At 38.1% G+C, this 27,858-nt stretch overlaps 1 protein-coding gene across 4 annotated transcripts in view; it reads left to right on the forward strand.

Annotated features, from left to right (window-relative positions):
- ZNF521 (zinc finger protein 521) overlaps positions 1 to 27,858 on the forward strand; it is a 327,831-nt gene that overhangs the window by 137,907 nt on the left and 162,066 nt on the right. For all 4 annotated transcript variants that reach the window (XM_029231452.1, XM_029231459.1, XM_029231446.1 and 1 more), the window contains one exon: positions 11,996 to 12,080. In XM_029231452.1, coding sequence (XP_029087285.1) covers positions 11,996 to 12,080 — 85 coding nt within the window. The remainder of the gene's footprint in view (positions 1 to 11,995; positions 12,081 to 27,858) is intronic.

The following is a 27,858-nucleotide window of genomic DNA, read 5'->3' on the forward strand; positions in this document are numbered from 1 at the left end:
CGTTCAGACACTCCTTCATAAATGCTCCATGTCAGGCAGCGGGCTGGGTGATGGAGCTGTAGAAGGGAAATAAGACATAGTTCCTTAAGTGACAGGAGACCTTAGAATGTAATGTGAATAGATGCTTTGAATGTAATATAGTAAATTCCAGGCTAAAAGTAGACACTGAGAAATGAGAACCCCCCAAAGAAGGCAGCAGGTAGTAGAAAGAACCAGCGATGGACAGTTGGCTATAAAAGCCATCCTGCAGCACAGGGCCAGGAGGAGACACAGTAAGCTTCAAGCAGAATAACGAGCCAGCATGGCAGTAGTTACCAATTCCTTTTTGTAAATGTGCACACCCATCATATAAATGTGGGTGTATTCATGGTGACCCAGAGTTCTAGGCTTGCTAGAGCTTTCTGTGAGTCACTTTCTGTGAGTCACAGACAAGGACACTTCTTCTCTCTGGGGACCTCACTTTGATTGTCTGTGATGAGGAAATTGAAATATTCACTTGTCCCACTCAATTCTCAAACTCCCCAATATTCTATATAAGCTTGTGCTAGTACCTTTGAAAATATAAAGAATATGGTGGCATTTTATTCTATTTTTAAAAGATATTTTTGGAATGATGAATGAGGAAGGATTGACAAAATCCAAATAATTTCAGTTAAATCAAGGGATTAAAAGAACCCCACCACCTATACATTTATATACATGGTAACTGCACAGTATGTTTTAGAATAGGTAAAGTCAAGGCAACAGACCTCTATCCTCAAAAACTCACTGTTGAAGAGTACAAACAACAAGAATAAAAAAGTAAACACCCACCTTGTTGTGTGGGTGTTATTACTAACAAGCTTTACGGAGCAGGTGGGATTTTAGAAGCAATATGAAGGAGAAGAGAAGGGTGGTGTGACGTGCTTCAGTAGGAAAGCTGTTCAAGTGGAAGGGGTGGACAAGAGAAGGCAGAACCCGAAATGAAAATAGGGAGGAAGAGAGAAGCGAAAAAAAAACTGCTGGGAGTAGGAGGACAGGAGGTAATATATCTCATTGGAATAAGAGTGATAAAGGACCAGGCGATTTGGTTAATGTACTCCTCTTAAGATAAATCTAAGGATTATCTTGTGTATTATCTAAGGATATTATCTAAGGATAAATCTAAGGATATCTTGTGTACCACATACAGGGTAACTGAAATGACCCAAATAAGAGGAAGGGTGTTCTGTAGATGAATCACAAACTACCAGAATGTGCAGTATTCCTTTTACAGAAGAATAGCTACAAGGATAGATTAGGAATATAAACAAAAGGGAATCACTGTGACTCCACAGGAGCCTTCATCTAAAGAGAAGTGGAAGGAAGCAAAGATTTTTTTCTTTTACAATGAACAGGTATGAATCATTCACACATTGCTTGATTGTGTGTAAATATTTACATTATGTATTGCATAGATACAAGATGGGTAAGACAGAGCCCTCTCCCTACCCTTACAGCCCTTTAGAGATAAATCGGTTTTATTGAAATAATTCTGATACAACATGTACTGAATTATAAGAGAATCAAGAGGAAACTTCTATGATTTAATATTAAATAAAACTTCTCTCTATGTCAGCCTTTTGATATGTATGACGAGTCTCTAGTAAATGGTACTAGTACTCGTAAAGAGTTCACAAACCTGTCTACATTCTCAACTTGCTTTGAGGGCAGAAGTTATATACTTAAGAAAATATGTCTTAATGAATCCTAAAATATTTTTTTTCTTTGTCACAAAACTTTCTCCTGGTCTGTGGTGGGATTTTAAATTGTATTACCAGCCTTCAGGATTGGATCTCCATGGGCATACGGTGCAATTCAGTGGTGTTGCAATATAGTACTTAACGTTCCTACTCCTTCATCTCTCTAACTGTATATCCCCAATATCTACCAGCCATACCTCTTCATTTTGAAAATGATGAGACAGAAGGGAGGTTTCAGATTTTTAAGGTGAAAACGATCAGTATATGGTTGGAATAACTGGCAAGGAAAATTGACCCTAATTTGGTGTAAGGCAAGAATTTTGACGACTTCTTTTTCTCCTCAGATTTATGTTTATAAAAGACTCATTATTCAAACTACTATTCCCCCAGTCCCAATTTCTTAGCTTTCTTGAATGATATGAATGTTTACAAAACAGTACAGGAAGTTAATTACTATAAGTCATAGTAATTTCATATGTTCCTAGTTCATACTAGGAACTAGCAAAATATTACAGTCATGGGTAACTAGGGGCAAACTCCCTAACTCAAAAAGAATCAGCGCATGCCCTGGTGGGGTTTTTTTCTTTAACCTTTACTACAGCAATAATTTAGTTTGTGTTATTCAGCCTCTTCCACTTCACTGGTGCTGTGTAAGGTAGAAGAGAGATTTGCAGGCAGAAATAGACAAGTCCTAAATAGTACCTTAGGAATGAAGGTGATGAATGTGCGATGCCTCTTTAAGATTGTCCATTGGACAATCAGTGAACAAAATTTATTGACTGTTTACTTTATGGATAACATTATAGAAGATTGATTTAGGTAAATTTACAATGGCATAGAAACAACAACTGAATACATAACATTAAATAAGATCATCTAGATGAAGATCTCTTAGTAAGGGAGATAAGCTAAGTCCCTTGGAAGAGACTCCAGTAGCTGAATCGGGAGAAATCTGAGAACTGGAGATGAATTAAGTGAGCCTAATAAAGCATCTCTCTCCAAGGGAAATTTGGGCTTAAATTCAGTTTTTAATGTTAGACATCAAGTTCAAGAACATAAAAATGCACATTTTGAGGAAAATAAATAAATGTGTTAGGAGACAATTCATTTTATTTTTTTAATATATTTATTTATTTATTTTTGGCTGCGTTGGGTCTTCGTTGCTGTGTGCAGGCTTTCTCTAGTTGCCGCGAGCGGGGGCTACTCTTCATTGCAGTGCGCGGGTTTCTCATTGCGGTGGCTTCTCTTGTTGTGGAACATGGACTGTAGGCGTGTGGGCTTCAGTAGTTGGCAGCACGTGGGCTCAGTAGTGGTGGCTTGCGGGCTCTAGAGCGCAGGCTCAGTAGTTGTGATGCACGGGCTTAGTTGCTCCCTGGCATGTGGGATCTTCAGACCAGAGCTCGAACCCGTGCCCCCTGCATTGGCAGGCGGATTCTTTTCTTTTCGGCGGGGGTGGTGGTACGCGGGCCTCTCACTGTTGTGGCCTCTCCCGTTGCGGAGCACAGGCTCCGGACGCGCAGGCTCAGCGGCCATGGCTCACAGGCCCAGCCGCTCCGCGGCATGTGGGATCTTCCGGGACCGGGGCACGAACCCGTGTCCGCTGCATCGGCAGGCGGACTCTCAACCACTGCGCCACCAGGGAAGCCCTGAAAATAAAATATTTTAATGCTGTTTTATCTAATATTCAAAGAGAACTCAAGAGAAGCTGAAAAATGGTTCAACTTTTTTTACCCCTTGATTTCAAAGTTACTAGTAGCTTAAATTTATATCTTCATAGAGTTTTGGATTTTATTTGTAAAGATAAATATTTTTTCCTTTCTTATACTACATGCACCTGTGCAAAATTTGTCTATAATTAAAAGAAAAAAATGCATTTTTATGAATCATTTAAAGCAAAAATCTTTTTCCAGATTTTTTCTGACTAGATTGTTGTCTCTCTTTTTCCTGTCCAGAGCAATCTTCTTTAGCCCTTCTTCTGTTCTGAATTACCTTCCTCATTCCACCAAATACCCCCACCAGACTGTGAGCAACTTGCCTGGCATGTACTAGACATTTTGTATCTGGGTTTTGAACTCAAGGAAATTATTTCCATTTTAGACCTCAGATCAAGTCTTTACTCTCCCAGGGAGCTTTTCCTGATTCTTGTAGACCATATTAACCCATGCCTATCTGGTATGTTTTCACTGTCTTCTCCTTGCCAACATTGACTGGTACTTGGTTTGCCATTTAGTGCTTTGCCATGTTAGGTGGGCAAAATATTGAATACTTATAACAGTTTAATCTTCGTGTGTGTTCTCTCCTCCTTGTAATACCTCTTGGTTATTGAGCTTTTAGTACATGCCAGGCATTGTGTAAAGTGTTATATAGTGCTTAATGTCTAGACATTAACTACATCTGTAAGACAATAATGTCTTCCTTTTAACCACCATGAAAACACACAATATAAAGTTGATACTGGTGTTTTTTTAATGAATTATTTGGGTGAGCTTTTCATCATTAGTAGCTTTCATTTAATTTCACCCATTTTTTTTCCCTCTCTGTTCAGTGACTTATTTTCACAGAAATTCAGAATTGGAAAATGACCAGACCAAATTACTAAAATTTCTGAAGTATTGAGTATTTGTGGAAAGCTGTAGGTTCATTATTTTCATTCACATATAATATCCATTTGCTTGCCAACAAAATACTGCCAAGTAAAGGTGCCACTGATCTTAAATATGTCTCATCTGTAATTAATATATTTGTTCTTGAAATGGTAATGGATGTTGCTATAGACCTTGAAAACAGCTTTTTTTCCAAGCGAGGTTGCACCTTTTTTCACATGTTCTACCCTCCTCTTCCTTCCCACCCCACAACCCTGTCACCAACTTGTGACATTCTTTATGCAATTAATTTTTTTTTTTTTTTTTGTGGTACGCGGGCCTCTCACTGTTGTGGCCTCTCCCGTTGCAGAGCACAGGCTCCGGACGCACAGGCTCAGCGGCCATGGCTCACGGGCCCAGCCGCTCAGTGGCATGTGGGATCCTCCCGGACCGAGGCACGAACCCGTGTCCCCTGCATCGGCAGGCGGACTCTCAACCACTGCGCCACCAGGGAAGCCCTATGCAATTAATTTTTAAAGCTTTATTTAATAAACATTTGTTTGGCCCTTGCTAATTTCCATACAATCTAAATTACTGGATTCTAGTTTAGGGAAATTTTAATATGGTTTTAAAGTCCACATAAAAGAGTGAGAAATAATCTTTGACAAGCAACTTTATTGTGCCATACAGCTCATCGGGTATCCATTCCATCCCCGTAATAACCTGTCAAGTAAAGAGTAATAAAGGGGGCTTCCCTGGTGGTGCAGTGGTTGAGAATCTGCCTGCTAATGCAGGGGACACGGGTTCGAGCCCTGGTCTGGGAAGATCCCACACGCCTTGGAGCATCTAGGCCTGTGAGCCACAACTACTGAGCCTGCGCGTCTGGAGCCTGTGCTCCGCAACAAGAGAGGCCGCGATAGTGAGAGGCCCGCGCACCGCGATGAAGAGTGGCCCCCGCTTGCCACAACTAGAGAAAGCCCTCGCACAGAAATGAAGACCCAACACAGCCAAAAATAAATAAATAAATAAATAAATTTTTAAAAAAGTAATAAAGGTAGTTACTATTTAATGCAGACATGCTACATGGTGGGCATGGTACTAAGCTAAGCACTTTTATATAGTTCTTACTTCTCACATCAACTATAAATGTAAGTTTTATTATTTTTAATTTACAGGGAGGGAAACTAAGACTCAGGGTCATTAAGTGATTTGTCACACAGCTATATGATGGAGCCACTGCATAGTAACTAATTGCAGAAGGAGAATCCTAAAGTTGCTTTCCTACTAAGACTGGTGGTTATATTTGGAATGGGTATTTTATAGCATCATTGTGCACATCTTAATTTCAGGGGGTCCCTATTGAGTCTGAGACTAATTCTTCCTTGATAGCCACTGCCAAACTTTGGGATTGGTGACATAGGCCTGAGGGCTGTGGGATGTCCTTGAAAAATGACTCTGTAACTTCATGCTTTGATGCTCCAAACATATACCAATGATAGACAAAATAGGAAGTTAGAAAACCAAATGGATTTAGTCAGCCTCAAAACAGTTGTCCATCTTTGAGATCTGAGAACCAAATTTAAAAACCAAGTGGTTATCAGGGTTGAAGCCAGGGGTCTCCTGGACTCTATTCCAGAAATAAGAAGTGGTATCTAGAGTTCCCATTACCTATGGGACAAAGCCAGACCTGCTGCTTAAAGCAGGACCTGGGGAGAAACTTCATTGCTCATGACAGGAAAGTAGAATAAAGGTTCTGTTGCTGAGCAATACATGGATCTAGGGCCTGTGAGCTGTACAGTTAAAGGGGTAGGAAGAGAGACACAGTTTGTGACTTAAAACTGAATTAGCCATATGCTAGCCCTGTGATTCAGCTCACAGTGTCTCTGACATCCCTGTAGCACAGCAAATACACAGGAAGTGCCCCTGTGTGACCTAGCCTGGTCTGGTAGCCTGGATGGCCTAGTAGAAGCAACGGTAAAAGTACTGGAAAGGGAGGAATGAGCACATAGAATAAAAACCTTTCATTAAAAATGGGCTTCAAACCAAGCTTCCAAAATATATGAGTGATTCATTAGATTCATGTAGTAAAGCAGACGAGCAGTCTGACAAAGACTTTGAAAAAGACAAATGAAAGTATGATTTTCCCTAAAAGGAGTGACAAATTTTGGAGCAAATCCAAGTAGAAATTTTTTTTAACAGAGCACTTGTATTTAAAATTAGAAACATTAGAAATGACAAATAGTCATTGAAATAAAAGCTTTAGTAGTTAGGATAAGCTCTAGACTGAACATCAGTGAAGAGAGAACCAATGGTTTGTAAAAGTACAGAGAAAATCACCTAGACCAGAACATAGAGGACAAGCCGATTTTTAAAACATGAATGAAAAAATGGTTAAGATACATGGAGGATAGATTGGGAGGCTCCAGTCTGTGTCTAACAGGAGTTCCAGTGGCAGTGAATGGAAAGTGTGTGAGAGATACATAAAAACTGAAGAAAAGGTCACTGAAAGATTTCAGGATTGGAGACATACCTGAACCCTCAGATTGAAATTGTTCTTTAAGTATTGAGCAGGACAAATAAACATAAATATACAGTTGAAAATATGAAAATAAAACTTCAAGACATTGAGAGCAAAAGAAAATCTTGAAGCAGACTGGGGGACTTTGGGGAGCCAGTTCTGCCCGGTGGATCTTGGTCAAGGGTCTGGGACTGGGAGTCTATGGTGGAAGTGGCTAGAAACAGTTCCTTCAGCGTCATCATCTAGTCTTATACCATCCCTGGCATTGTCAAGGACCAAAGCACTAAACAATTCCTAAGGAGAGCATTCTTCCAAAATGCACCTAAAATGTAATTGTAAATTTGCCTGCAAACGATCATAGTTTAAACTGTGTTAAAACCCAGTGGGTGGGAGACAGAGTAGAATATTGGCCTTACTTATGGTATTCACAACCTTAACGACTTGGGACAAGTCATTTAATTAATCTGTAAATGAGGATAATAATCCCTCTTTTATCTATTCTCACAGTTTTGTTGCCAGTGAGTTTCACCCATATGAGTTTTTATAGACTGTAAAGCATGATGCAATTGTAAGGAACTGTTATTACTTTACTACAGAAATGGATGTCAGCAATGATTCCTGCCCTCTTAGGGTTTATACATTAGATTCATAAAAAACAAACATCTGAAGAATCCCTCCAAACAATACAAAAATGTTTGCAAAGGTATTTATAACAACTAAGCACAAATTATTTTTGGTGTACACCAAGTGTGGGAATGTAAAATGAACAGAGGGGATGGGGTTTAATGTTGACAAAACTACATATTATGAATTACCCTATTCATTTATTCCCACTTGTTTGTTACTACGAAAATGTTCAAGCGTGCACCTAGATTTAATAATTGTTAACATTTAGCCGTATTTGCTTTATCTATGTATGACTATATATGTTCTTTTTTTCTGGATCTTTTGAAAGTAAATGGCAAACGTCATGCCATTTCACATCTAAATATTCGGTATGCATCTCCTAACAGAAAGGACATTTACTCACGTAATCATAATACCATTATCACATGTGAGCAAGTTAACAGTAGTAATCCCTCAATATTGTCTAATAATCAGCTGGTATTCAGATTTCCCCAATTTCCTCAAAAACCTTTTTATAGCTGTTTTCTCCCCAGTTAAGAAACCACACATTATATTTACCTCACACTACGTTAAATAGTTGTCTTTTTTCTTTCATTTGAGAACAGTCTCTCCAGTTATTCCCCCTTAAACGTTAACTTTTTGAAGATAACAGGCCAAGAATATTTTTGATTTGTTTTGAAGATTATTCTGGATTTGTGTAATGTTTTTTCCTCAAAGAAACACTTGTTCCTCTATCCCTGCATTTCCCAAAAATTAGAATGCTTCATCTAAAGGCCTAATTAGACTCAGGTATATATTTTAGATAAGAATACTTTATTATGATGTATTATACTTCATATTGCATCACACTGAGAGACACATAATGTCCATTATTAGTAATAGTAAACTAAACAGTCTGGTTACAGTGATTGCCACCAGATAAGTCTCTGTAAAGGTACATCTTTCTCTTTGCTGTTATCAAAGGATGAAAATTGTGTCTCTGAGACTAACCTTTCTCCTAATAGTTTTAGCATCCATTAATGATTATCCTGGACCATTTTATTGGCATTGAAGAATGGTGAATTTTTAATTTTGTCATCCCTTACTGTCAGCCTTCGGTAAAAAAGAGCTTTCCCTCATCAAAAAGGCATGAACTACACTACCTCCTGAAAAATCATGATGCTCTGTGCCTTTAATTACCAATTTGCAGGACAAGAGGTTCATGTAATAGTCACTTCGATGGTGGCAACTGAAATTTTTTTCCTTTTCTGTTTTTGAGGATTGCTGTGGACTCATTGATTTTTTTTTTTACACTCAGTGTTTTGTTTTAAAAAAAATCAGAGTAATTACAACTACAAAGTATAATCTTTTTTTTAATTCGATGAGGCTAAATGTGAAGCCTAAGTCCTAATGGAATATAGATTGAATGGGGAGGGAGGTTAATCAGAATAATGTGGTTTTTTAAAGTATACATTATTAGAGATCCTAATCATTTTTTTTTTTAACTTATGAGATGATCTTTTCTGAAAGTCTCTGAGTACCTTAACCAGAGTATCACTGAAAACAAGAGTGTCAAAAAGGCACATTTAAATTGTTCTCAAAATCAATCAAAAATAATGAGGTGCTGGGAAAAAGTTGTATCCTTGATAATTACATCTATCAGTATCAGAAAACAAAAGAGAACAATCAGGAAATGACAACCCCACTCCCAAGTAGCACATTAAAAAAGGCTAATGAAAAAAAGTCTCTTTTAAAAATTGTACTAAATTAGCATTTCAAGTAAATTGACAACTTAAGCGTTGATAAAGGCCAATCTGGGACCCAAACAATGGAAGTTCTGTTTCTACTTTTATCTGCTTTTAAAAGAAATGATCTCAGTTGACTTTTTTTTTGTTGTTGTCTTCTATGTAGATGGAAGGAGCTGTTCTAAGGGAGGTGACAGTCCTGTACTCTGCACAGGTCAGGGCACCCCTGGAGTATTATGCTTAATTTGGGGTTCTGTTGGTTAAAAGATTGACTTGGAAGAAAGTAACGGGGATAGTGAAAGTTGCTCAAAGCATTTCTTACACCATAACTCTATTTTCAGTCTGAAAAAGGGTTCATCATGTCACTGTCATTTTAGACAAGAAGTTCAGCCTGTTCTTTATAGCTACAGAGCCTAGCATTAGGACCAATGGGTGAAAAGTCGATTTGGGCCTAGAATGAGGAAGAATTCCTTCATAACCTCAGCTGTACAGAGCTGGAATGGCCTTACCTCCAAGGGAATGAGCGCCGCAAGGCCAACACTTTCAGAGGTTATAACCACGTTACTTAAAGATGGTGTATGGGGGAGAAGCGGGCAGGCAGGGGTCTTTCAAATATTTTGCAAAGAGCCTATAATTACAATAAGGAATGTTTTAAAGGTCATTTAAATTTTTTTGTTTAATTTGAATTTTATACCATGGCTTTAAAAAGAAAACTACAGCACATCCCAATTGGTGTATCACTGCTTTGTATTTGGGAAATGTGAGATGTACAGTGAGATGAAGTTTAAGCTGCAACATTTTAAGACCATGGTATATTGTTTTCGATCACATTAAATTCTTACTCCAGCTAGCCCCAAATTTAGGAGCTTGTAGATCAGAATATGACTTTGTTAATAAGAATAGAAAGTAACATTTTGGACGTTGTCTTAAGAGTAGCATTAGTATTTGAATTATCAGTAGTGACAAAAGCATTTTCTTTCAATGATAAAAGAAAACTTATAAACATAGATCTTCAAACATGTCAGTTCATTTTGAAGGCAATAGTAAGTGCTGGTATTTTATTATTTTGGCTTGTCAAGTCATTTTATTCTTTATTATTAGACCAGGAAAAAAAAAAAGCCCTAGTATATTCTGCCAACATATTCATCAGTCATCATTTTTGGAGACAGTTTTCGACATATTGTATGTTTTACTCTGCTAACAAGAGAAAAGACTAGCCATTAAGTTTATGTTTCTTTGTTGTTCAGCAAGGTCACATATCAGGAATAATGCTGGAAGTATGCTAATAAACAATATATAATGTAGGTCATCTGGGAGTAAGAAATATTTTCTAACTAGTTCTAAAGGGAAATATTGTTAAAAAAGGGATAGATGTTATTTACGCAACACATGTTGCTCTATATATTACCATCAAAAGCATCTTGTAAACAGCTCAGCGCAGTAAATCTTCCTTGGTGATTGTCAGGGTTTTTCAAGTCCGTGTTAGATTTAGACCTAGCACACTCAATTCACAACATGCCTAATGTACAAAGCCTGTTAGATTATATAGAAAACTGCCGCTGGAAATATGCCTGCACTGCTGTGTTTTTCAAGGAATACCATCCTCTGTTTCGGAAGCAAATACTACGTTAAGTGACAATAATTAAGAAAACTTGACGTTAACAGCATTTACACTTTTGTGCTTAACTTTGATTTTGTTGAGTTCTTTAAAATTAATTGCAATCGACAGACTGATATTTTCTGTTGCTACTGTTTGTAAAACAATTTTATATGACTGCTGATGAAGTGATAATTCTATAAGAATGCCTTAACAAACTGTCATTGATGTGATTTTACAAATGTCATTTTCTCACTTTTGGGAGCGTTTCAAATGGATTATTTCATAAGGCTTTATTGTGTTTTCCAAGGTGGTTTTTAATTATAAATATCAAGTTTCATCATAAAGGCATTTATGTAACTGTGTTCTGGAAAACTTAAGCAGTACTTTACTTATTGAGTTCATCTAATATGTACTGAGCTGTATAGGGGACACAATAATAAAGATGTGAAATCATAAAAGCTGCCTTTATCAGAGAGCCTTGCATTTAGAATCAAGAGAGCTTATTTCTCTTCCCAGCTGTGTGGCACTGTGACATCAGGCACATTTTTCTACTTCTCTGGACCTCAGTTTCTTTATTTATGATACCAGAATTATAATAAATCCTGTTCTATCCACAAGACTTTTGTGTAAAATGATAAAATGGTATTAGAATGTTCAATATGACATGATTTCTTTATAGAAGATATGTATTTAAATGCTAGTACTTAGCAATTTCTGAAACATCATCTAAATTTCATACTTCACCTAAAAATTATCATCTCTAAATCTCTTAGCTACATTTTGTGAATCTTAACTTATTGGCTATTTTACTTAAGAATATCTAGAAACAACACTACAGTTATGTTGGTCAGAATGAAAGTGTGCCTGATCTTCAAAGACATTGGTTTCTGAAACTCAGCCATGTGTTACAGATGTTTTTTTAATACCAACTTCTGTTTTTGAGTTCAGGTATCTTTAAACATATATTATGCCAGAATTATGTGCCCTCATTTCTTCCAACTGTTTGCAACTAAAAGCATAGTGTTAGGATCAAGCCATAAGGTCATAGTAAGGACATAGAATTTTGCCCAAGTGGCCTCACAGAAGCTTGGTTAACAACATATATAAGACCAAGGTCTCAAGAAAATGCTGTGAGTAGGTAGGGTTGGGTTTTTTAAAAATTTAAATTAAAATTTTAAAAAATGCATGTGTCTAAGTAATTCTGTCTATGCTTGTTTTCTCAGAAGAAGACCTATCAGTGCATCAAGTGTCAGATGGTTTTCTACAATGAATGGGATATTCAGGTGCATGTTGCAAATCACATGATCGGTGAGTGACACTCTAAACATTACTACCCATAGATTTTTCTCCTCCTTGTGTACGTCAGTGCCTATATAATTAAGCAGAGTTAAAGATGAATTAATTGTTCAACCATCAATGGTTTACCTAAGCATGATTGATTTTTTATTACTATTATTAGGCCTGATAAGACATTAGCACATTTTATTTTCTGCAAGGGCTAGTTTAGACTTCTGGAGAGGATTATGTATCTACTGCCAGTCAAAACACAGGTGATTAACAAATTAAACTTCTAATCATTTTTGCATTATTGAAGACTAACAGGAATGGTTAATGAACTGGATGTTAGCTTTCCATAGAGTTTTAGACAGGTTTTAATTTCAGAAGTTATTATGGTAATGGCAGTGCTGTGTGTTGCTTAAGCATCTGTATCACAATGTAGAGTGGTGAGTTTTTGTGATAGGGAAACATAAATAATTTAAATTGCCGTAAAATAATTTTATATGTATGGTTTCAACAGCCTGGAAATAATCATTATCATAACGATCACATAAAGAATTCAGTCATCATTTTTTATTCCCCACCAAATTTTACACAGATCTTTGTAAAAGCAGTTTGGGTAAAGATCTCTGAAGTCGCTCTAAGCCACTGTTTTCAGGGATTTTGCATTTATCCCATGGGCTAGAACTAAAAGGATAATTTTTTCACTTACTCATATTGTCCCATTATCCCTTAATTCCTCTGGGGTTACCTCCTATGTTTTTAATTTGATAAGCACTTAGTAATAACACTAAGAATTTTACCAGCCAATTAAACTTTATCAAGCAGATCTTTTTCTGCTAGTAAAATGGCAATGGCTATTACTTTATACTATATTTGTCATTCATTTGTGTTTTTACACTATGAGAGCTTTTTATTTCATACTCCTTTCATGGTGTTTTATAATACTGTGAATAATTGTGATATAGTATTTTAAAAGTCTGATCAACCTCATGGTCTCCTACTATCAAACTCTAAGAAAGGAAAGAAAATTCAACATTTTAGACTCTGGACTCGTTTTCTGGGGTAAACAAGTTTTATCATACAGCAATCAGCTGTATCCTGAGAACGTACGGTAGAAGGGTTGCTCCACCTGTCGTTACCGATCCTTAAAAGCAGCTACAACAAAACTTCTAATGCTCTTGTAGATATTAATGAAAATGAAGTCAAAAGTATGTTGGAAACTTTATTAATAGGTTTTCAATAAGATTTGCTGTATAGTTTTCAAATGATGGTCTTTAGGAGGATTATGGTTTATAAAAGACTAACTGCTTAATTATGCAAAATGGAACGTATACCTAAGAGCTAAAATATTGGTCTAAAATATTGGTCACTTTATCTCTATATTTTCCAGATTTAAGTACTAATATTATTAGTGATTTTCTTATACATTAAATGTGCCAGAATAACACTGACAGTTTTACTGAGTGTTTAGGAGATAATGACAGTGTGTAAGAGAGATTGAAATGTTCCTTCTATTTTCCTTTCTATTTTGGATTCCAAAAAAATACTCTATACAAACTTTCAAAATGCACTTGGTGTGGGGGGCGGCATGGGTTAGAAAAAATGAATTCTTCTTTCCAGATAATGAGTGTTAATATTTTCCATCTCTTTATTTCTTGAGTAGAGTTTACTGGTGAGAGTCGTTAATGGTTCTGCTTTATGCTACAGTTTTACATGGGCTTTAGTGAGAATATTTCTTGGAAGTTCGCAGCCTGTGGAAAAGTTAGTGAATCGTTGTGCTTCTGATTAGTTTTATTCTGTGTAAACATGTTTCTGGTTCTGGATTTATTATTTATCCCAGGGCCCAGATGAACAAATGGAATATATTTTCAACACAGTATTAATGTTCTCTTGCACACGTAGAATCTGAATGGAATGTTGAGCGTGAGAGGAATTTTTGATTTTAGTATCATTTGTCCAAAACGTTCATTGGTTTGTCCTGGTCCTTTTTCTAAATTGCTTTATACCTTTCCCTTAGTATTTCTCTTAATATTCCTTGCATCATTAGTGCTTTCCCAAAGCTTTCCCCCCTCTACCTTATGGTGGATTAATATGACACTCATCTCCTCTTGGGATCTGAGCGTTTAACAATTCACCTTCCATCAGAGAAGCAAATTCTATTCCTTTTCACAGAGGGCCTACTTAGTTAATATTCATGCTTTTTTTAATAATAAAATATGTAATTCTCTTGCACTTGAGGCCCAAACAAATGAATAGTATCCATTTAATTGTTACATCTGTTGACCATGCATCCAAGTCCCTACACTTCCTCCACATTGTTAATATCTAGAGAGAGAGAATGTGTAAGGGGAGGATGTCACAAAGGCTAAGATATCCCTTTTTAAAATCCCAGTGTGATGCTTAGTTTTTCAGATGAGGCAGGCAGCATGATTTTGTTGGCTAAAATACCTCCGTTGAGGGTAGGTATTTTTAGGTTGTGTATCTTTGTATGTTTTTTGTCTAATCAAAAAATAATCTCAACCAGACATTTAGCAGGGAAGAGAGATTAGAGGCTATCTGAAAAGCCTCTTACTCTTTTTGTTAAGAGGGTCTATAGTGTTTTTACAGATTTTGTTTTCCATTTCAGTCAGTCTGCGGAAAGATTATGTCACCTGATGGAAAACAAGGTCTGCAGATGACTCAGTGAGGTGTAACTTTAAATCCCTTCTTTGACCAAGTCATTTGCATTTGCTTCTACGTAGCCCACGTATTTTAATGCAGTTTCAATGTCAGGGAACCTCCACGCTTCTTTCCGGATATGCTAGTCTCAGGCTTTTGGCCAGGGACATTTGTGAAAGGAAAACCATCAGTGTTTCTACCAGGTATACACTGGAGATGCTCTGCATAAGTGCCATTTTGCAGCTAGGTGTGAACACATGGTTTGAGTTGCAGGAATAATTACTCAATAAAAATGCATTCGGGATTTGACTTATGTCTATTAAGGAAAAAAAGAAAACCTCAGTCTGGATTGCATTTTGACACAGTTTCAGTAAGAAATCAGACCAGTGGCTATTTAGAGGTTTCTCTTCTCTTCTTCTTTACACACACACACACACACACACACACACACACACACACACACACACACAAAGAGCTACGAAACATTTTAACAGCTTTCCTGGGGAAAAGATTTCCCTCTTTTAAAGTCTGCACAGATGAGAAATTTTTTCTTGTCTTCCTTTGTTCCTTTCACATAGTTTACATTGGCTTTTGACCTGAAAATACAGAAGGGAGCCATTGTGCACTGTGTCCTTTAACTCATTATTCACTTGTCTCTTCTTATCAGCACAGTAAATATTTATTGTTTTTTTTCCTCTTTGAGATTTCTGTTATTATTATTATCATTGTTGTTATTATTATTTGGTATGGATTAGCACAGATCGTGATGGGACCAGAGAATGTAAATGTGTTTAACCCAGGAAAGGGATTGCCTCATATAAAATTATGAGGCTCAACAGCAGTAGAGCAAATTTGTAAGTGCTCTGAATAAAGGGTTGTTAAGCATGCGACGATACAAAGAGATGACATTGCCAAGAACTATTTATGAGAAGCTTAATTTTTTCACTCTGATAATTCTTGACCAATAGTTACCAGCCTCTAATTATCTATTTTAGTTAGAAAGAAATTTCGATCACTACGGAGGTTGGCATTGCAACTAGCGCATAAATCCCCAAAGAGACCAATGTGTTCCAAACAGCTACAGACAACTGTCTCATGAAACAGAGGGAGCAAATTGCGAGCGGCTGGTGGTAGACAACCGGCAGTAAGCTCACCATCGAAGGCCAGTTAGCTTGACAAAGAAATGATCAAAGGGGAGAAATACCATTATCCTTGGAATTGATGGCTACAGTCATGGCCTTTGGAGGACAAGTGGTCATTATATAGCTATGGCTATTTCCAGCCCTTGCTTTCATAGTTCTCATATGGAGAATATGAAGGGAATGAATATAAACCATTTACCTAAGAATTGTTGTTAAAAATTGACTTAGAGATGGTTACTTAATAATTTTTTTCCTGTTTTTCATCTGATCAGAAAGACGAGTGATGTAATAGCAAAATTGTATCTAACGTGGTAGAGTACACTCTTTTGCGAAAAAATAGGAAAATCCACAAATAGTCATTAACAAACATGTCCCAGATCAAGGGCGATGCTTAGAGTATTTGGATGAAGCAAACGTATTTATCTCTTAGAAAAGCAAAGCTGGAATTTGGGACTATGAATGACAACTAATACAAAAACACAGATGCATAGGTATTAACTATTTTTATTCAAATCTCTAATACTCAGTGCTTTATGGATAGTTACAATTTTTTTTTTTTTTTTTTTTTTTTTTTTGGCGGTACGCGGACCTCTCACTGTTGTGGCCTCTCCCGTTGCGGAGCCCAGGCTCCGGACGCGCAGGCTCAGCGGCCATGGCTCACGGGCCCAGCCGCTCCGCGGCATGTGGGATCTTCCCGGACCGGGGCACGAACCCGTGTCCCCTGCATCGGCAGGCGGACTCTCAAGCACTGTGCCACCAGGGAAGCCCGATAGTTACAATTTTTAAAAGATCATGAAAAGATTCAAGCTTTCCACAGTGCATGTGGCAAGATATCTCTACCCATGTATTATGTTACACATGCTATGAAGGACTGATATCAAGCCAAAAGGAATGCATAGGCCAGTTTTGTACAGTGTGGTGGAATTTTAGTCTGTGCTTGTGGCAGGTGACATCCGTATGTTCTGCAATTTCTTTGGTGCCCAGGGTCACAAATGGCATTTCCATTTCTTTAGTGGATGGTGCGCTACGTACTAATCTTCATTATAGTTCCGTGACATTCAGCATCACCTCTGAAACATTTCAGCTTGAGTGCTCTTGCTTTAGAATAGACTAAAACCAATATTTTGAGGCCTATAATGGTTTTGGATTTTATGTGTCTGAAGGGGAAATATCCAAAGATATGGATCTCTGCATAGGGAGATAAAGAGCCATGTTGCACTTTACACTCTCAGCTTTCATTGGCTGCTTTTTTTAAAAAAATGAATAGAATGAATCTACAGTAGTGCATGTATGTGTGGGTGTATAGATAGGTGTCCACCTGCACTGTCCTAAGGTTCTCTGGAGTTTACATGAATTCTAAATGAGAAGACTATTGAATTTTTTTTTTTAAGTCATCTTCAGTTGATTGCTTACAAAACTCGGGGAAGTAAGAAACAAGCATTTGGTGTTAAATATGTTGAAATACTGGCTTGTTTCATCCGGAGCTGAATTAAAAAAGATGAAATCTGGGCAGTTTAATGGTAGCAGAAAGCTACCCTCATGTGGCCAATGCTGGCTTATTTGAAAAGCCCATAAAGGGTTTCTACATGGACCATACAAAAGGGATACTTTCTCTTTAATAGCCATCTGTACAGGAGAGATGAGAAGTGGGCCAGGTCATCTCTCCTCAGCTGTCATGATATTAACGTAGGTAATGGAGCAAGGTCCGCGTTCTGCTGGGTGTTGTTTTTTATAGATGTTCATCGATTTACACAGATATTTCTATTTATTTCTTAGAGTTGGTCCAAGTGAACCAGGCAGAATAACAAACACCAAAGCATTTCAAATGACTTTATCTTTGTTTGCCACGTAACTTTTGTCTAAAAAATGGTGTCACACCTACCGTGCAGATGGCTGCATGATTTGTAAAGCAGCCAAAACATTTAAACAAATGTGTGATGTGGGGGTAGATTAAATAAAGGATAAAATGGAGTGTGGGCCACAAATTCTAATAATCAGATGATTTTAAGTTGTATGAAGTGTGGAATGATGGTCACAGTGACAGCAAGGAAGCTTGCCAGTGACAGCAAGGTGCCTCACAGCTCTCAGGATGGCGCCTGTGGCCTGGTAGGCCTCAGTTTGAGAACCGCACATTTGCTGTACAGCTGACAGCTCTGTATGGGGACATCAGATAAAACGTATGTAAAATGAAGTGTTATTGCTTCGTATGAAATTGTTCAGAGAGGGAATTTGCAGACAGTAACTGAAAACAGAATTCATGGTACCAGTGAAGCAGACTGTAAATATGAAGAGGGTTTAATTATCTGCACAATTTAACAAAAATTCAAGACGTATTCAGAAAGGACATACGCAGGCATAAATAGAAAACATAGCTACACTGTTTACCAAGTGCAAAGTGGTGGCACAGGAAATTATCAAGCTCCGCTACCGTGAGCCTTTCTAAAAACAAAGACAATTTAATATGAAAGCAAAAGGATCTTTTCAAAGAAAAAATAACCTGTTTGGAATAAGATACAGTTTTCAAGAGCTCATCCTGATTATTTGGATTCTTATTTCGGAAGCAACTTTTCAAGGAAATCTTTGAGCCTCTCTGTTATTTCAGTGTTAAGCTTTTAAAAGACAAATCAGGGTGTTTATCCTTGTTTTGTGTTTTAGCCTGCACCTAGCAGCTTTGATTTACAAGAGTAAAAATACTTGCAGTTAGTGGAGTTTCTAATTTACAAGCGCCTAAGAAAGCCTCTTAGACATTTCTCCTGATGCTAATTTTCTGTGAGCCTGGGGGTTTTCACTGAGCCCACTGACAGATGGAAGATACAGTTTCTTGTTACTTTTTAGAACACATCGTCCTAAAAGAGACCTCAGAAGAACGTTGTTCCCAAGAAGAATTACGGGATGCCAGCCTTCCTTCCTAAGCTCCAAACAGAGACGCTGGGCAGAGTCTGTGGCAGATAGAAGGTTCCATGTGACTGTCTGAGAGACGTTGGTAGGGCTTCTGGCTCTGTTTTTGTCCTCTCCTTTGACTTGCAGTAGAATATGCCACGGGCATATCCGTTTCCACTCACCAGTTTGATATGTTGTTTATCAAGTGTGGGTGTCTGTTTCTGCATGAGGTTTGCAAAACATTTCTCAATGGAGGGCAGGGAAAGTCATCAGCAAAAGATAAAAAGATGCATCCCCAATCCCCGCACACACACAGGCCCACATACGCATAGGCATCGTGACCTATTTCCACAGGATCGGCTCAGACACATAAAAAGAAAAGGTCTCTGATGACCTATTTCCATAGGTTATTTCCTACTGGGGGGGGCCAATCATAGCAGTAAACAAAGGAAAGGGAGCCAATATGGAGAGTAGGCGTTGAACTTCAGCTGCTCATATTGTTGCATTTGGTGAGCTGATAGGGCTTCCTAGGTCACCTTTAGAATTATGCCTATGACAGCAGTAGCTACCTGCCAAGATTGCAAGGTATCTCACGGCTCTCAGGATGGCGCCTGTGGCCCAGCAGGCCTCAGTTGGAGGGGTACACATTTGCTGTACAGCTGGCGGCTCTGTATGGGGCAGCCGTGTGGGCTGTTAGGGAGCTGGAAAGGAGACAAGCATGAAATTTCTTCTAACCCCAACTCTGTTTTTCTGTACTGTTGGCTGCTTCTCAGTTCCTTGACAAAAAAACCAATCAGGCACCCTTTAATCCGCCTGTGATTACCACTGGTATAAAAAGAGAAGCATAATGAGGAAAAATGCCTCGTTTTGTTGCCTTCAAAAGCCAACAAATTGGAGTTAACTTGACAGGAAGTGGCTTAATAATTAGATTATTTATTTATTCCTGACACATATCCCCCTGTTACTAGTCTCAGGAGACCCTGTAGATGGTACGATTTTCAAGCTGCCATTACTTCGCTGTCTTCTGTGAACAAAGAAGCTACTGTCTATCAGTCAATTAAATGCACTCTTTAAGCAGAGGCTTCGAAGTCCTCAATGGAGAGAGCCCTGGGACGCTGTGGCTGATGATTCCTTTCTCTGTACCGTACATCACACTCTCAACTACGGTCCCCACAGAGATGGAATAAAGTCAGGCATTAAAATATCACTTGTTGATTTGTTTGCTAATGAAGAGCCATTGAAATGTTTGTGTATTTCTATGGCAAAATTGTTGATAAAAGGGCTGACATGCCTGTGTATCTTAGTTCATCTGCCGTGAGTGCTTATTTAAGAATTATTAAAATTAAATTCAACAAAGAACAGAAATTTTTAAAAAACCCGGAGATAACAGGAGTTTTCTTAACTATTTTCATCAAATTAAGTGACTAAAGGCAGGAAAAACAGAGATGGCATCATTTCAGTCCCTTGCTTCCGTTGCATTCATCCAAACGCCTTGTCTTCTCTGACTTAAAAATGACATTTAAAAAAAAATTTTATTGGAGTATAGTTGATTTACAATGTTGTGTTAGTTTCAGGTGTACAGCAAAGTGAATTAGCTATACATATACATATAGCCCCTCTTTTTTTTTTATTCTTTTCCCATATAGGCCATTACAGAGTATTGAGTAGAGTTCCCTGTGCTATACAGTAGGTTCTTATTGGTTATCTGTTTTATATATAGTAGTTTGTATATGAAAATGTAAGTTTTTTTCAGAGAATCTGGGGGGCACACCTTTTAAGTTGGAAAAGATATTAGAATTTCTTTGTGAGGATACTGTACTTGGAAATTTTTTATAAGATGAATAGCATTTTGGTAGCGATTTCTCTAACTCAGTGAAATAGGTACAGAAGTTTTTCTAGGGAGCTTAGTGGGGGCTTTTACAACCAAACTAGGAGAACATCTGTGACACATCAGACACAATCTCACAGCCCCGTGGATTTTAGAGAAATATGACTTTCCTTTTCTCTATGTTCCTCTTTCTGTTTTCTTTTCCTCTTTTTGCATTTTCTTTTCTCAGCATTACTTTATTTCCATCTAAGTGGTGGTGACTTTTCAACCACCACTTAGTGAGGGTTTTTATCCCTCAATGTATTCATCACCTTCTTACTACTTCCTGTTTACTATGTACAAAAGCATGCCCTTGCTGGATCTCTCTGGCTCCCATTAATTGGTTTTTATTTTAAGAGTACATCTGTTGTTAGGTTGGAGGGCTACAGTCTGCTTAGGCTGAAAGACTCAGATAATATTATGACAGCTCTCTGGTGAAATATTTAGCTATGGCTCTGCCATTTAAAGGAAAAAATTTGGAATTTAAACGAAGGCCGCCGAACACTGAAAAGTATCCCCTCTTCTTTGCATCAGGCTTCGTAACTGTAATCAAGGCTTTAACTATACTGTTCATGATTACCTGACAACAGGCTGTAAAGAATTAATTCAGGCCCACCATCAAATGGCCGTATTCTTTATTTCTATGCTGTTATTCCAAGTCATTCTGTTAGAAAAAGCTTAGATACTCGGAGGTGTTCTATAATAGAAAATGAATTCGAAACCCTTTCATTAATTGGTGATTAATATATTTCAGGATTAGTTTAAGCAGGGCCCTACCTCCTGCCCAGTCAAGTATGTTCTGGTTAATATCCAATTACCTGCACCTTCATAGTTATTATGTCTTAATATTTCAGATATGATAACCGGAAACTTGAGAGTCATGCTAATGAGGATCATAGAACAAGAATTAACCAATGACATACTCAATGATCCTTAGTGAGGAAAGAATCTCTTTTTTTGCCTTAACACATTGCTTCAGCATCTTCTGGGCACTGACTGAAAAGTAAGACTTTGAACTACAGCCAGGCCAGAATGGGAGAAACGAATTGTGTTCTTCTTTTGCATAATAGTAACCTGAATGTGCCGTATGAAAGTTCACCTAAGAACATGGTTTAAGTTCACTTTATGAAGAATCAGAATAGGAAACAGAGTGCCAGTTTCTATTTCCCAAACAGGAAACATCATATCCTTTATCTTTTCCTTCTAACAAAGCTAAAAGTTGTTACCTCTTCAAAGGATGTTTTAATTCAGATGAATTTGGAATGCCTTTAATAGTTCACTAAGGAAACACCTTTCCCTGCTACCTTATGTCGTCTTCCCACCCCCCGCCCATGTATCACGATGCTGTACACATGTTACGTCTCTATTTAATTTTTTCACAGGTAATTTCACTTTTGTACAATCTGACTTGGCTCCCCGAGCAGTGCCTTCTAGGGCAGTGTGTGCTGCATCAAACCACGTAGCTTTCCAGAGTGCACGTTGTGTGTTGCCCTTTATATGCTGTATTGTAATGAAGCCGCATCAGGAACTTGCAGTGAAGGGTGATTGTTGCATGGGGATGACTACTACACCTCGGGGTCCATTTGCAACAGATTATTCTTTTTATTGTTGTTATTACTTCCCATCTCCTTTACTCTCTTGCCCCTGAACTTGCGCTTGGCCACCGGTGCAGGTGCAACCGCAGAGGGCATCTTAAGGAACATTGCAGGCAGCATTTTTTCTCTTAGGCACATACCAATCACCATTCAGTTCCAAACCCAGATACCCTGGGTGGCTTGGTGGGCCTTTATTGATCCTCCTTTACTCTGTGGACTTGGTTTGTAATGTTTCCCATCTTCATCTCCTCAGAAGAACAAATTTACTGTGAATAAAAGTGACCCATTTCTTTTCACACGTTTCGTCTAGATGTAATAAATTTGTCGTCAGGATGATCAACTCATTTGTCCCTTCCCCCAAAGAGATTTAATAATTTATAAAGGGGGCTTAAATAGAATCGCTGTTTAAGGAAAAGATTTGTATTTTCCATATCTTCTTGGGCTTCTTTAAAACATAGAATAGGGCTTCCCTGGTGGCGCAGTGGTTGAGAGTCCGCCTGCCGATGCAGGGGACGCGGGTTCGTGCCCCGGTCCGGGAAGATGCCACATGCCGCGGAGCGGCTGGGCCCGTGAGCCATGGCCGCTGAGCCTGCGCGTCCGGAGCCTGTGCTCCGCAACGGGAGAGGCCACAACAGTGAGAGGCCCGCGTACCGCCAAAAACAAAACAAAACAAAACAAAACATAAAGTTATTATGAGCGTTGTACATAGTAGTAATGTCTCTACAAAATAGCCTGTTTCCTGCCCCCAACCGACTGCTGTCACTCAGTAACTAATTAAAAAAATAGTGTGGATTTAAGTCAAGGATCCTGTGTTCTTATTAAACAGAGTTATGAACAAGATTTTAGCCTGGGTATAATTATATGCGAATTCTAATCCCTTTGTTGTCATAATTTTAGTACCTGTGTCCATTTGTTTTTCCAAATGGTTAGGTCAACTGTTGTTCTGTTTTTCTTTTTCTAAGGCTGAACTACTGTGCAGCATTCAAACTAAAATGTAGAATTAGAGCTGACACACCTTCAATTGAACTATCGAGTCTTTTAAAACTGCTTGGCCGGTGACGCCAGGCCCGCGCTGTTCAAGTGTACACACTTCCGATTGTGGGCCAAGGAGCATTGATTTTTAGCTGTCATTTCTAGTGCACATACTGTAGAATTGAAATTTAAACCTTAATCCACTCAGTAATGCAATTAATTTTTAATGTGCAGTAATACTAATTGAAATAGCCTGAATTTAGTAAGTCACCACAAGACATTTTCTAAAGCAAGAGTCTCCACTGAGAACAGGGGAGGACAGATAATCATTGTCACAGTGTTTACAGGATAAGCGCTCACTTTGCAGGCCTCCAGTGTTAAGGGGGTGTTCTTTAAGTTAGACTATAGTGTATCTCTTTGTGAATAGAAATATCTTTTCAGAGAGAATTCCTACTTTCTACCCACTGCAACAGGCTACAGAATTCCTGATTAACTATTTTTTTAAAAAAGCATAGTTTTAGTTAAAAATATCTTAACAGACTAAAGGCAAAGTTGTATTAACCAGTTCTTCTAAAAAATGCAATTATGAATAGTTGCAAATGAAATTACCTGCCATCAATGTCATGGTCAAAAGCAACGTCACAATGGGTAATCTCATTATATGATGTGTATTTGAGATACTATTTCCAGATTTGATGAATACATGTACTTTATCAGCTGTCTGTAAATCTGTTGCCTTGTTTTGGTGTATTTATATTCCTGTGAACCAAAAACACCCCCTACTTTCTTTTATTTTGAACAGTGTTCCTTGGCATGCTCTTTCAAAATAGCCTTTTAAATGTTTTGTGAGGTTTTTTTTTTTCCCTAGGCCAGAGCAAAGCAAATTTTGCACAGTAAAACCAAGTAGGTTTCCAATCATTTCTACACTAAAAAGGTTCTCTAACCACATTTATCTGCTAGTAAATGAGGACTTTTTAAAATGCATCAGTTCTGCTGATGAATGGGCTTGCAGAGTGTTCAAAATGAGCAGAAGCATTAAGTTTTAGAAAAAAGGCAAGCACTGTGTATCATGTTTTCATGGCTCTCACATTATAGTATTTAATAAGCTGATGGTGCTGTTAAATATTTAGTAAAGGTTCCCTCATAACCCTGCTTTCTATTCAAATGGGATTTGAAGACATGTTTGCAGCACATAAGTAAAAACGATGTTACAGAACTTGAGGCAGTTATAGCGTGGCATATTATCTAAATGAAGTGTGGGTAACACGGTACAAATGAGTTCAGCAGATTCACACCTAAAAAAATACCTAAATCAATTCCCATTCTTTGGATTAAGGGTTCGAACTGCCTTTCATTTTGTCACTGTTAAGTCAAAGTGCTGTTGGGATTATTTACATAGAATCTTAAAATGATATTATAGCATACTTTTTAAAAAGGAGGCTCTTATATTGTAATGATTTTGAGCCATCCTAGTATCAGTTGAGCTTTAAAATAGACATTTTTTTCTTTTTCACTAAATAGAGAGAGAGGAAGAAAAAGAGATGAGGAAAAGTCAATTTATAGTTTATTCCGAGCATATTATGAAATCCAACTGGGGTATAGTAAGTGAAGTCTATACAGCATCCGTTTGGGGTATGCTAGGCAAACACCAAATCTTAGACACATACTGCTGATGTAATGCATAATGAATCACCTTTATCAATTTCTTCTTATAATATTTGATGGTTATTATCCAAATAACAATAATTGTTCTTTTAATCTGGAGTGAGAATTGGTTTCCGGGATCCTTAGCGAACTATTGCCAGTAAATAATGCTGCTGACATCATGACTGTTATCATGTTGGTGGCTTAGAATTCACATGTAAACCTTTCAGTGCTTAAGTGTATGATGAGTTTCGAAAGTATAAAGTTAAAGGCTGTATGTAGTTTGTCCTATATGTGATGCATTTGGTTCTTCTAGGAGCCTGTTTGCTCAATTCTAATTTTCATCCTGTTTTATATGCAGCCAGTGACCACAGTATTCATTCAAACTGCAGAGAGACACATCTCATCTGCAAAGCATGGCTTACTGATCTTATGTGCTATTTGTATACTCAGAAGAAGAAACATAGGATTCACGTGATTGGGGGGGAAACACATTTCTTTTTCGAATTATATATGTCACGTGTATGTTCATATCAAGAATTTCATAATGAAGAATGGATAAAGGAGATAGCTTTAGGTATACATGAAGCAGAGGGGTAGGAAAGGGATGCGGGATTCATCTAGAGGTGTGTTTAATATTCAGTGCTTGATGTATGTTGACCCCAGGTTACAAGAGTAGAAAATCCCATTTTCCGGCTTGTTTCAAATGTAGTAAAAATGCTGCTTCAGTTGTTTTATGCTACTCACATTGGGAAAGGTGCTTATACTGTGATAATTATCATCAAGGAATATTAATGCGTTCAGCATTTGTAACCCAAAAACTCATTATAGCTTAAGCTGTGCATCATCTGTGAAGAGAGAACTTTGCCAGAATTCGCTCTTCACAGGGGTTGCCTCCTGCTTGCTGGAGTGGCCAGAGTACTGCAAGAGGTCACTTAGGCTATTTTTGAAAGCTGAGGTTTTGCAATTTTTGAATCGCTACCTTCTGCCTAAAAAGCTTTATTGTTCTTGCCACAAAATGTCCTCCTTCTAAATGAATGCAGAGTGAAGTGCAAATAATAATAATAATAAAATAAGAGAACTGTGTCTTGTCATGTAGAATCCAAGAGGGTCTGCACCTAGATTCCATACCAAGATAATTGAAGTATTGGTGTCTTTCCTTCTGTCATTGAGCAAAGGGATTCATTTACACCAGTTTCCTTAATGCAGGTGCCCTTGGGTTTCAGATAGAAATGCCCCCACTGGGGCTCCACTTCACAGCCCTCTGGCTGGAAATTGTGTAAAAAAGACTGCAGGGTCACCCTTCCTTTTTCGGCAGCAGTGTCCTTAATTAGTCTGTGACAGTCTTTCACATGAGCCTGCCCTGTTCCTGGGATCGTTTCTCACACATCCAAGACATCTGTGATGCGTACATAGGTGTTTTTGTATGTGTGTTTAAAATTATTCCAGGAGGTGCATATACTCAAGTGATGGGAAGGAACATCTCTGGGTGTGCCCAGAATCCTATAACTTAATCTGATCAAAAGATCTGGCTAGGTAGCTCCCTTGTAAATTGTAAGTGGTTAGTTTCAGAAGAACATTGTGCCCTCACCTGAGGTGGGCAGCTTGTTGAAAAGGGAGCTGTGTGCCTGGGATATTTTTATGTGATTAAATCCCATTATTTTTCTCCCACTGATCCCTTGCTTGTCATTTCCCACAAGCAACATTGCTCCCTGCTGCATGTTATGGTTTGTGTTGGGCCAGGTGGAGAACACTAATACTCCGTTCTATCAGGCTGTCTGGCTTTGCAGGACTGCTGTGTTTCTGAGGTCAAGTTGTGAACCTGGCCTTGCTCCTGGGAGGACTAGAAAAATATGTTTCATAACTTCCCGTAGACCTATGCGGAGAGTAAGAAGGAAAACCGTGAAGCCCATAGGCTCAGTTTAGATGAGCTGTGAGGTTGGAATTCATCAAGCAGGAAAGCTCACTGTTGTTTAGGAAGCTTCCTTACCGTGAGGGGTCATGGCCATCGGTGCCCGGTCAGTCATAGCTGAGGGCATTGAGGGACAGAGTAATCATTCAGATAGCCCAGCAGGCACAGACACACAAGTTGATAATCTGGAATCAACTTGCTGGAATAAAAACTTACTTCCCTTTTAAAGTTACTTCCATGCAGGGTTATTGATAGAATGAGTACCTGAATTCAGTTATGATATTGTATCCTTGTTCCACTGGAGGCAATTTGGTATTTTTTTTTTGTTTCTGTTTGTTTGATTTTTGAATGGGACAGAATCTTTGTTTTATACACTGGAGCACTAATGCCACAAAATGAATGAATGTCCTGAACCAGAGACCTATTCTCAGTAGAGTTGGGCAGGGATGCTGACAGTCTAGCTGAGAGATGCAATGGTGGCAGATCTTCTGTGAGGATGTAAACTTAATGATCTTTATGAATTTTGAGCAACTCATAACTCTACTTCCTCACCCAAAGAAGCATTATGAAAAGATTGCTTCTAAATCCTTCAGACATTCTCTGCACTTGTGATAGATGCCATCCTCCTTACCTCGAGGCGTTGGAAATGAATGTGGGGGGGTTTTTTTGTTTTTTTGTTTTTTTGCAAGAGTTTAAAACGTATACTTTAAAAGGAGCAAATTGCATTTTCATGTTTAAGTTCATTATTTGCACTTGATGTGGTAAGATCCAAATGTGAAGAATTGCTTTTGGCGTTATTTCTGTGTCTCCTGCATCCTAGGATCCTCGCATTATTATGCTGAAGTGCACCATCGCATGGAGTAAATGTGATGTTGGAAGCCTGGCAATATCATAAGATCGCATTCTATGTCCAGGCTGTTTCGGTTAGTTGTAACTTCTTCAGTTATTGAAACAGCTTAATTTAACTTAGTAATGACCCAGTCAGTAAAATTGTGTGCAAGTATATGTGTCTTTTATGAAAAAATTATAATCTTCCAAGTTGTATCGGTTTGTTTAGAGGCAAAAAAACTTTTCTCTCTTAATGAAAAGGTAATTTTAACTTTCTTTAAAGCCCTGTTCTACCTAATCTGTGTCT

This window comes from Monodon monoceros, unplaced genomic scaffold (assembly GCF_005190385.1).
Source record: "Monodon monoceros isolate NGI ecotype Baffin Bay Population unplaced genomic scaffold, NGI_Narwhal_1 Super_Scaffold_1, whole genome shotgun sequence".
NCBI lineage: Eukaryota > Metazoa > Chordata > Mammalia > Artiodactyla > Monodontidae > Monodon > Monodon monoceros.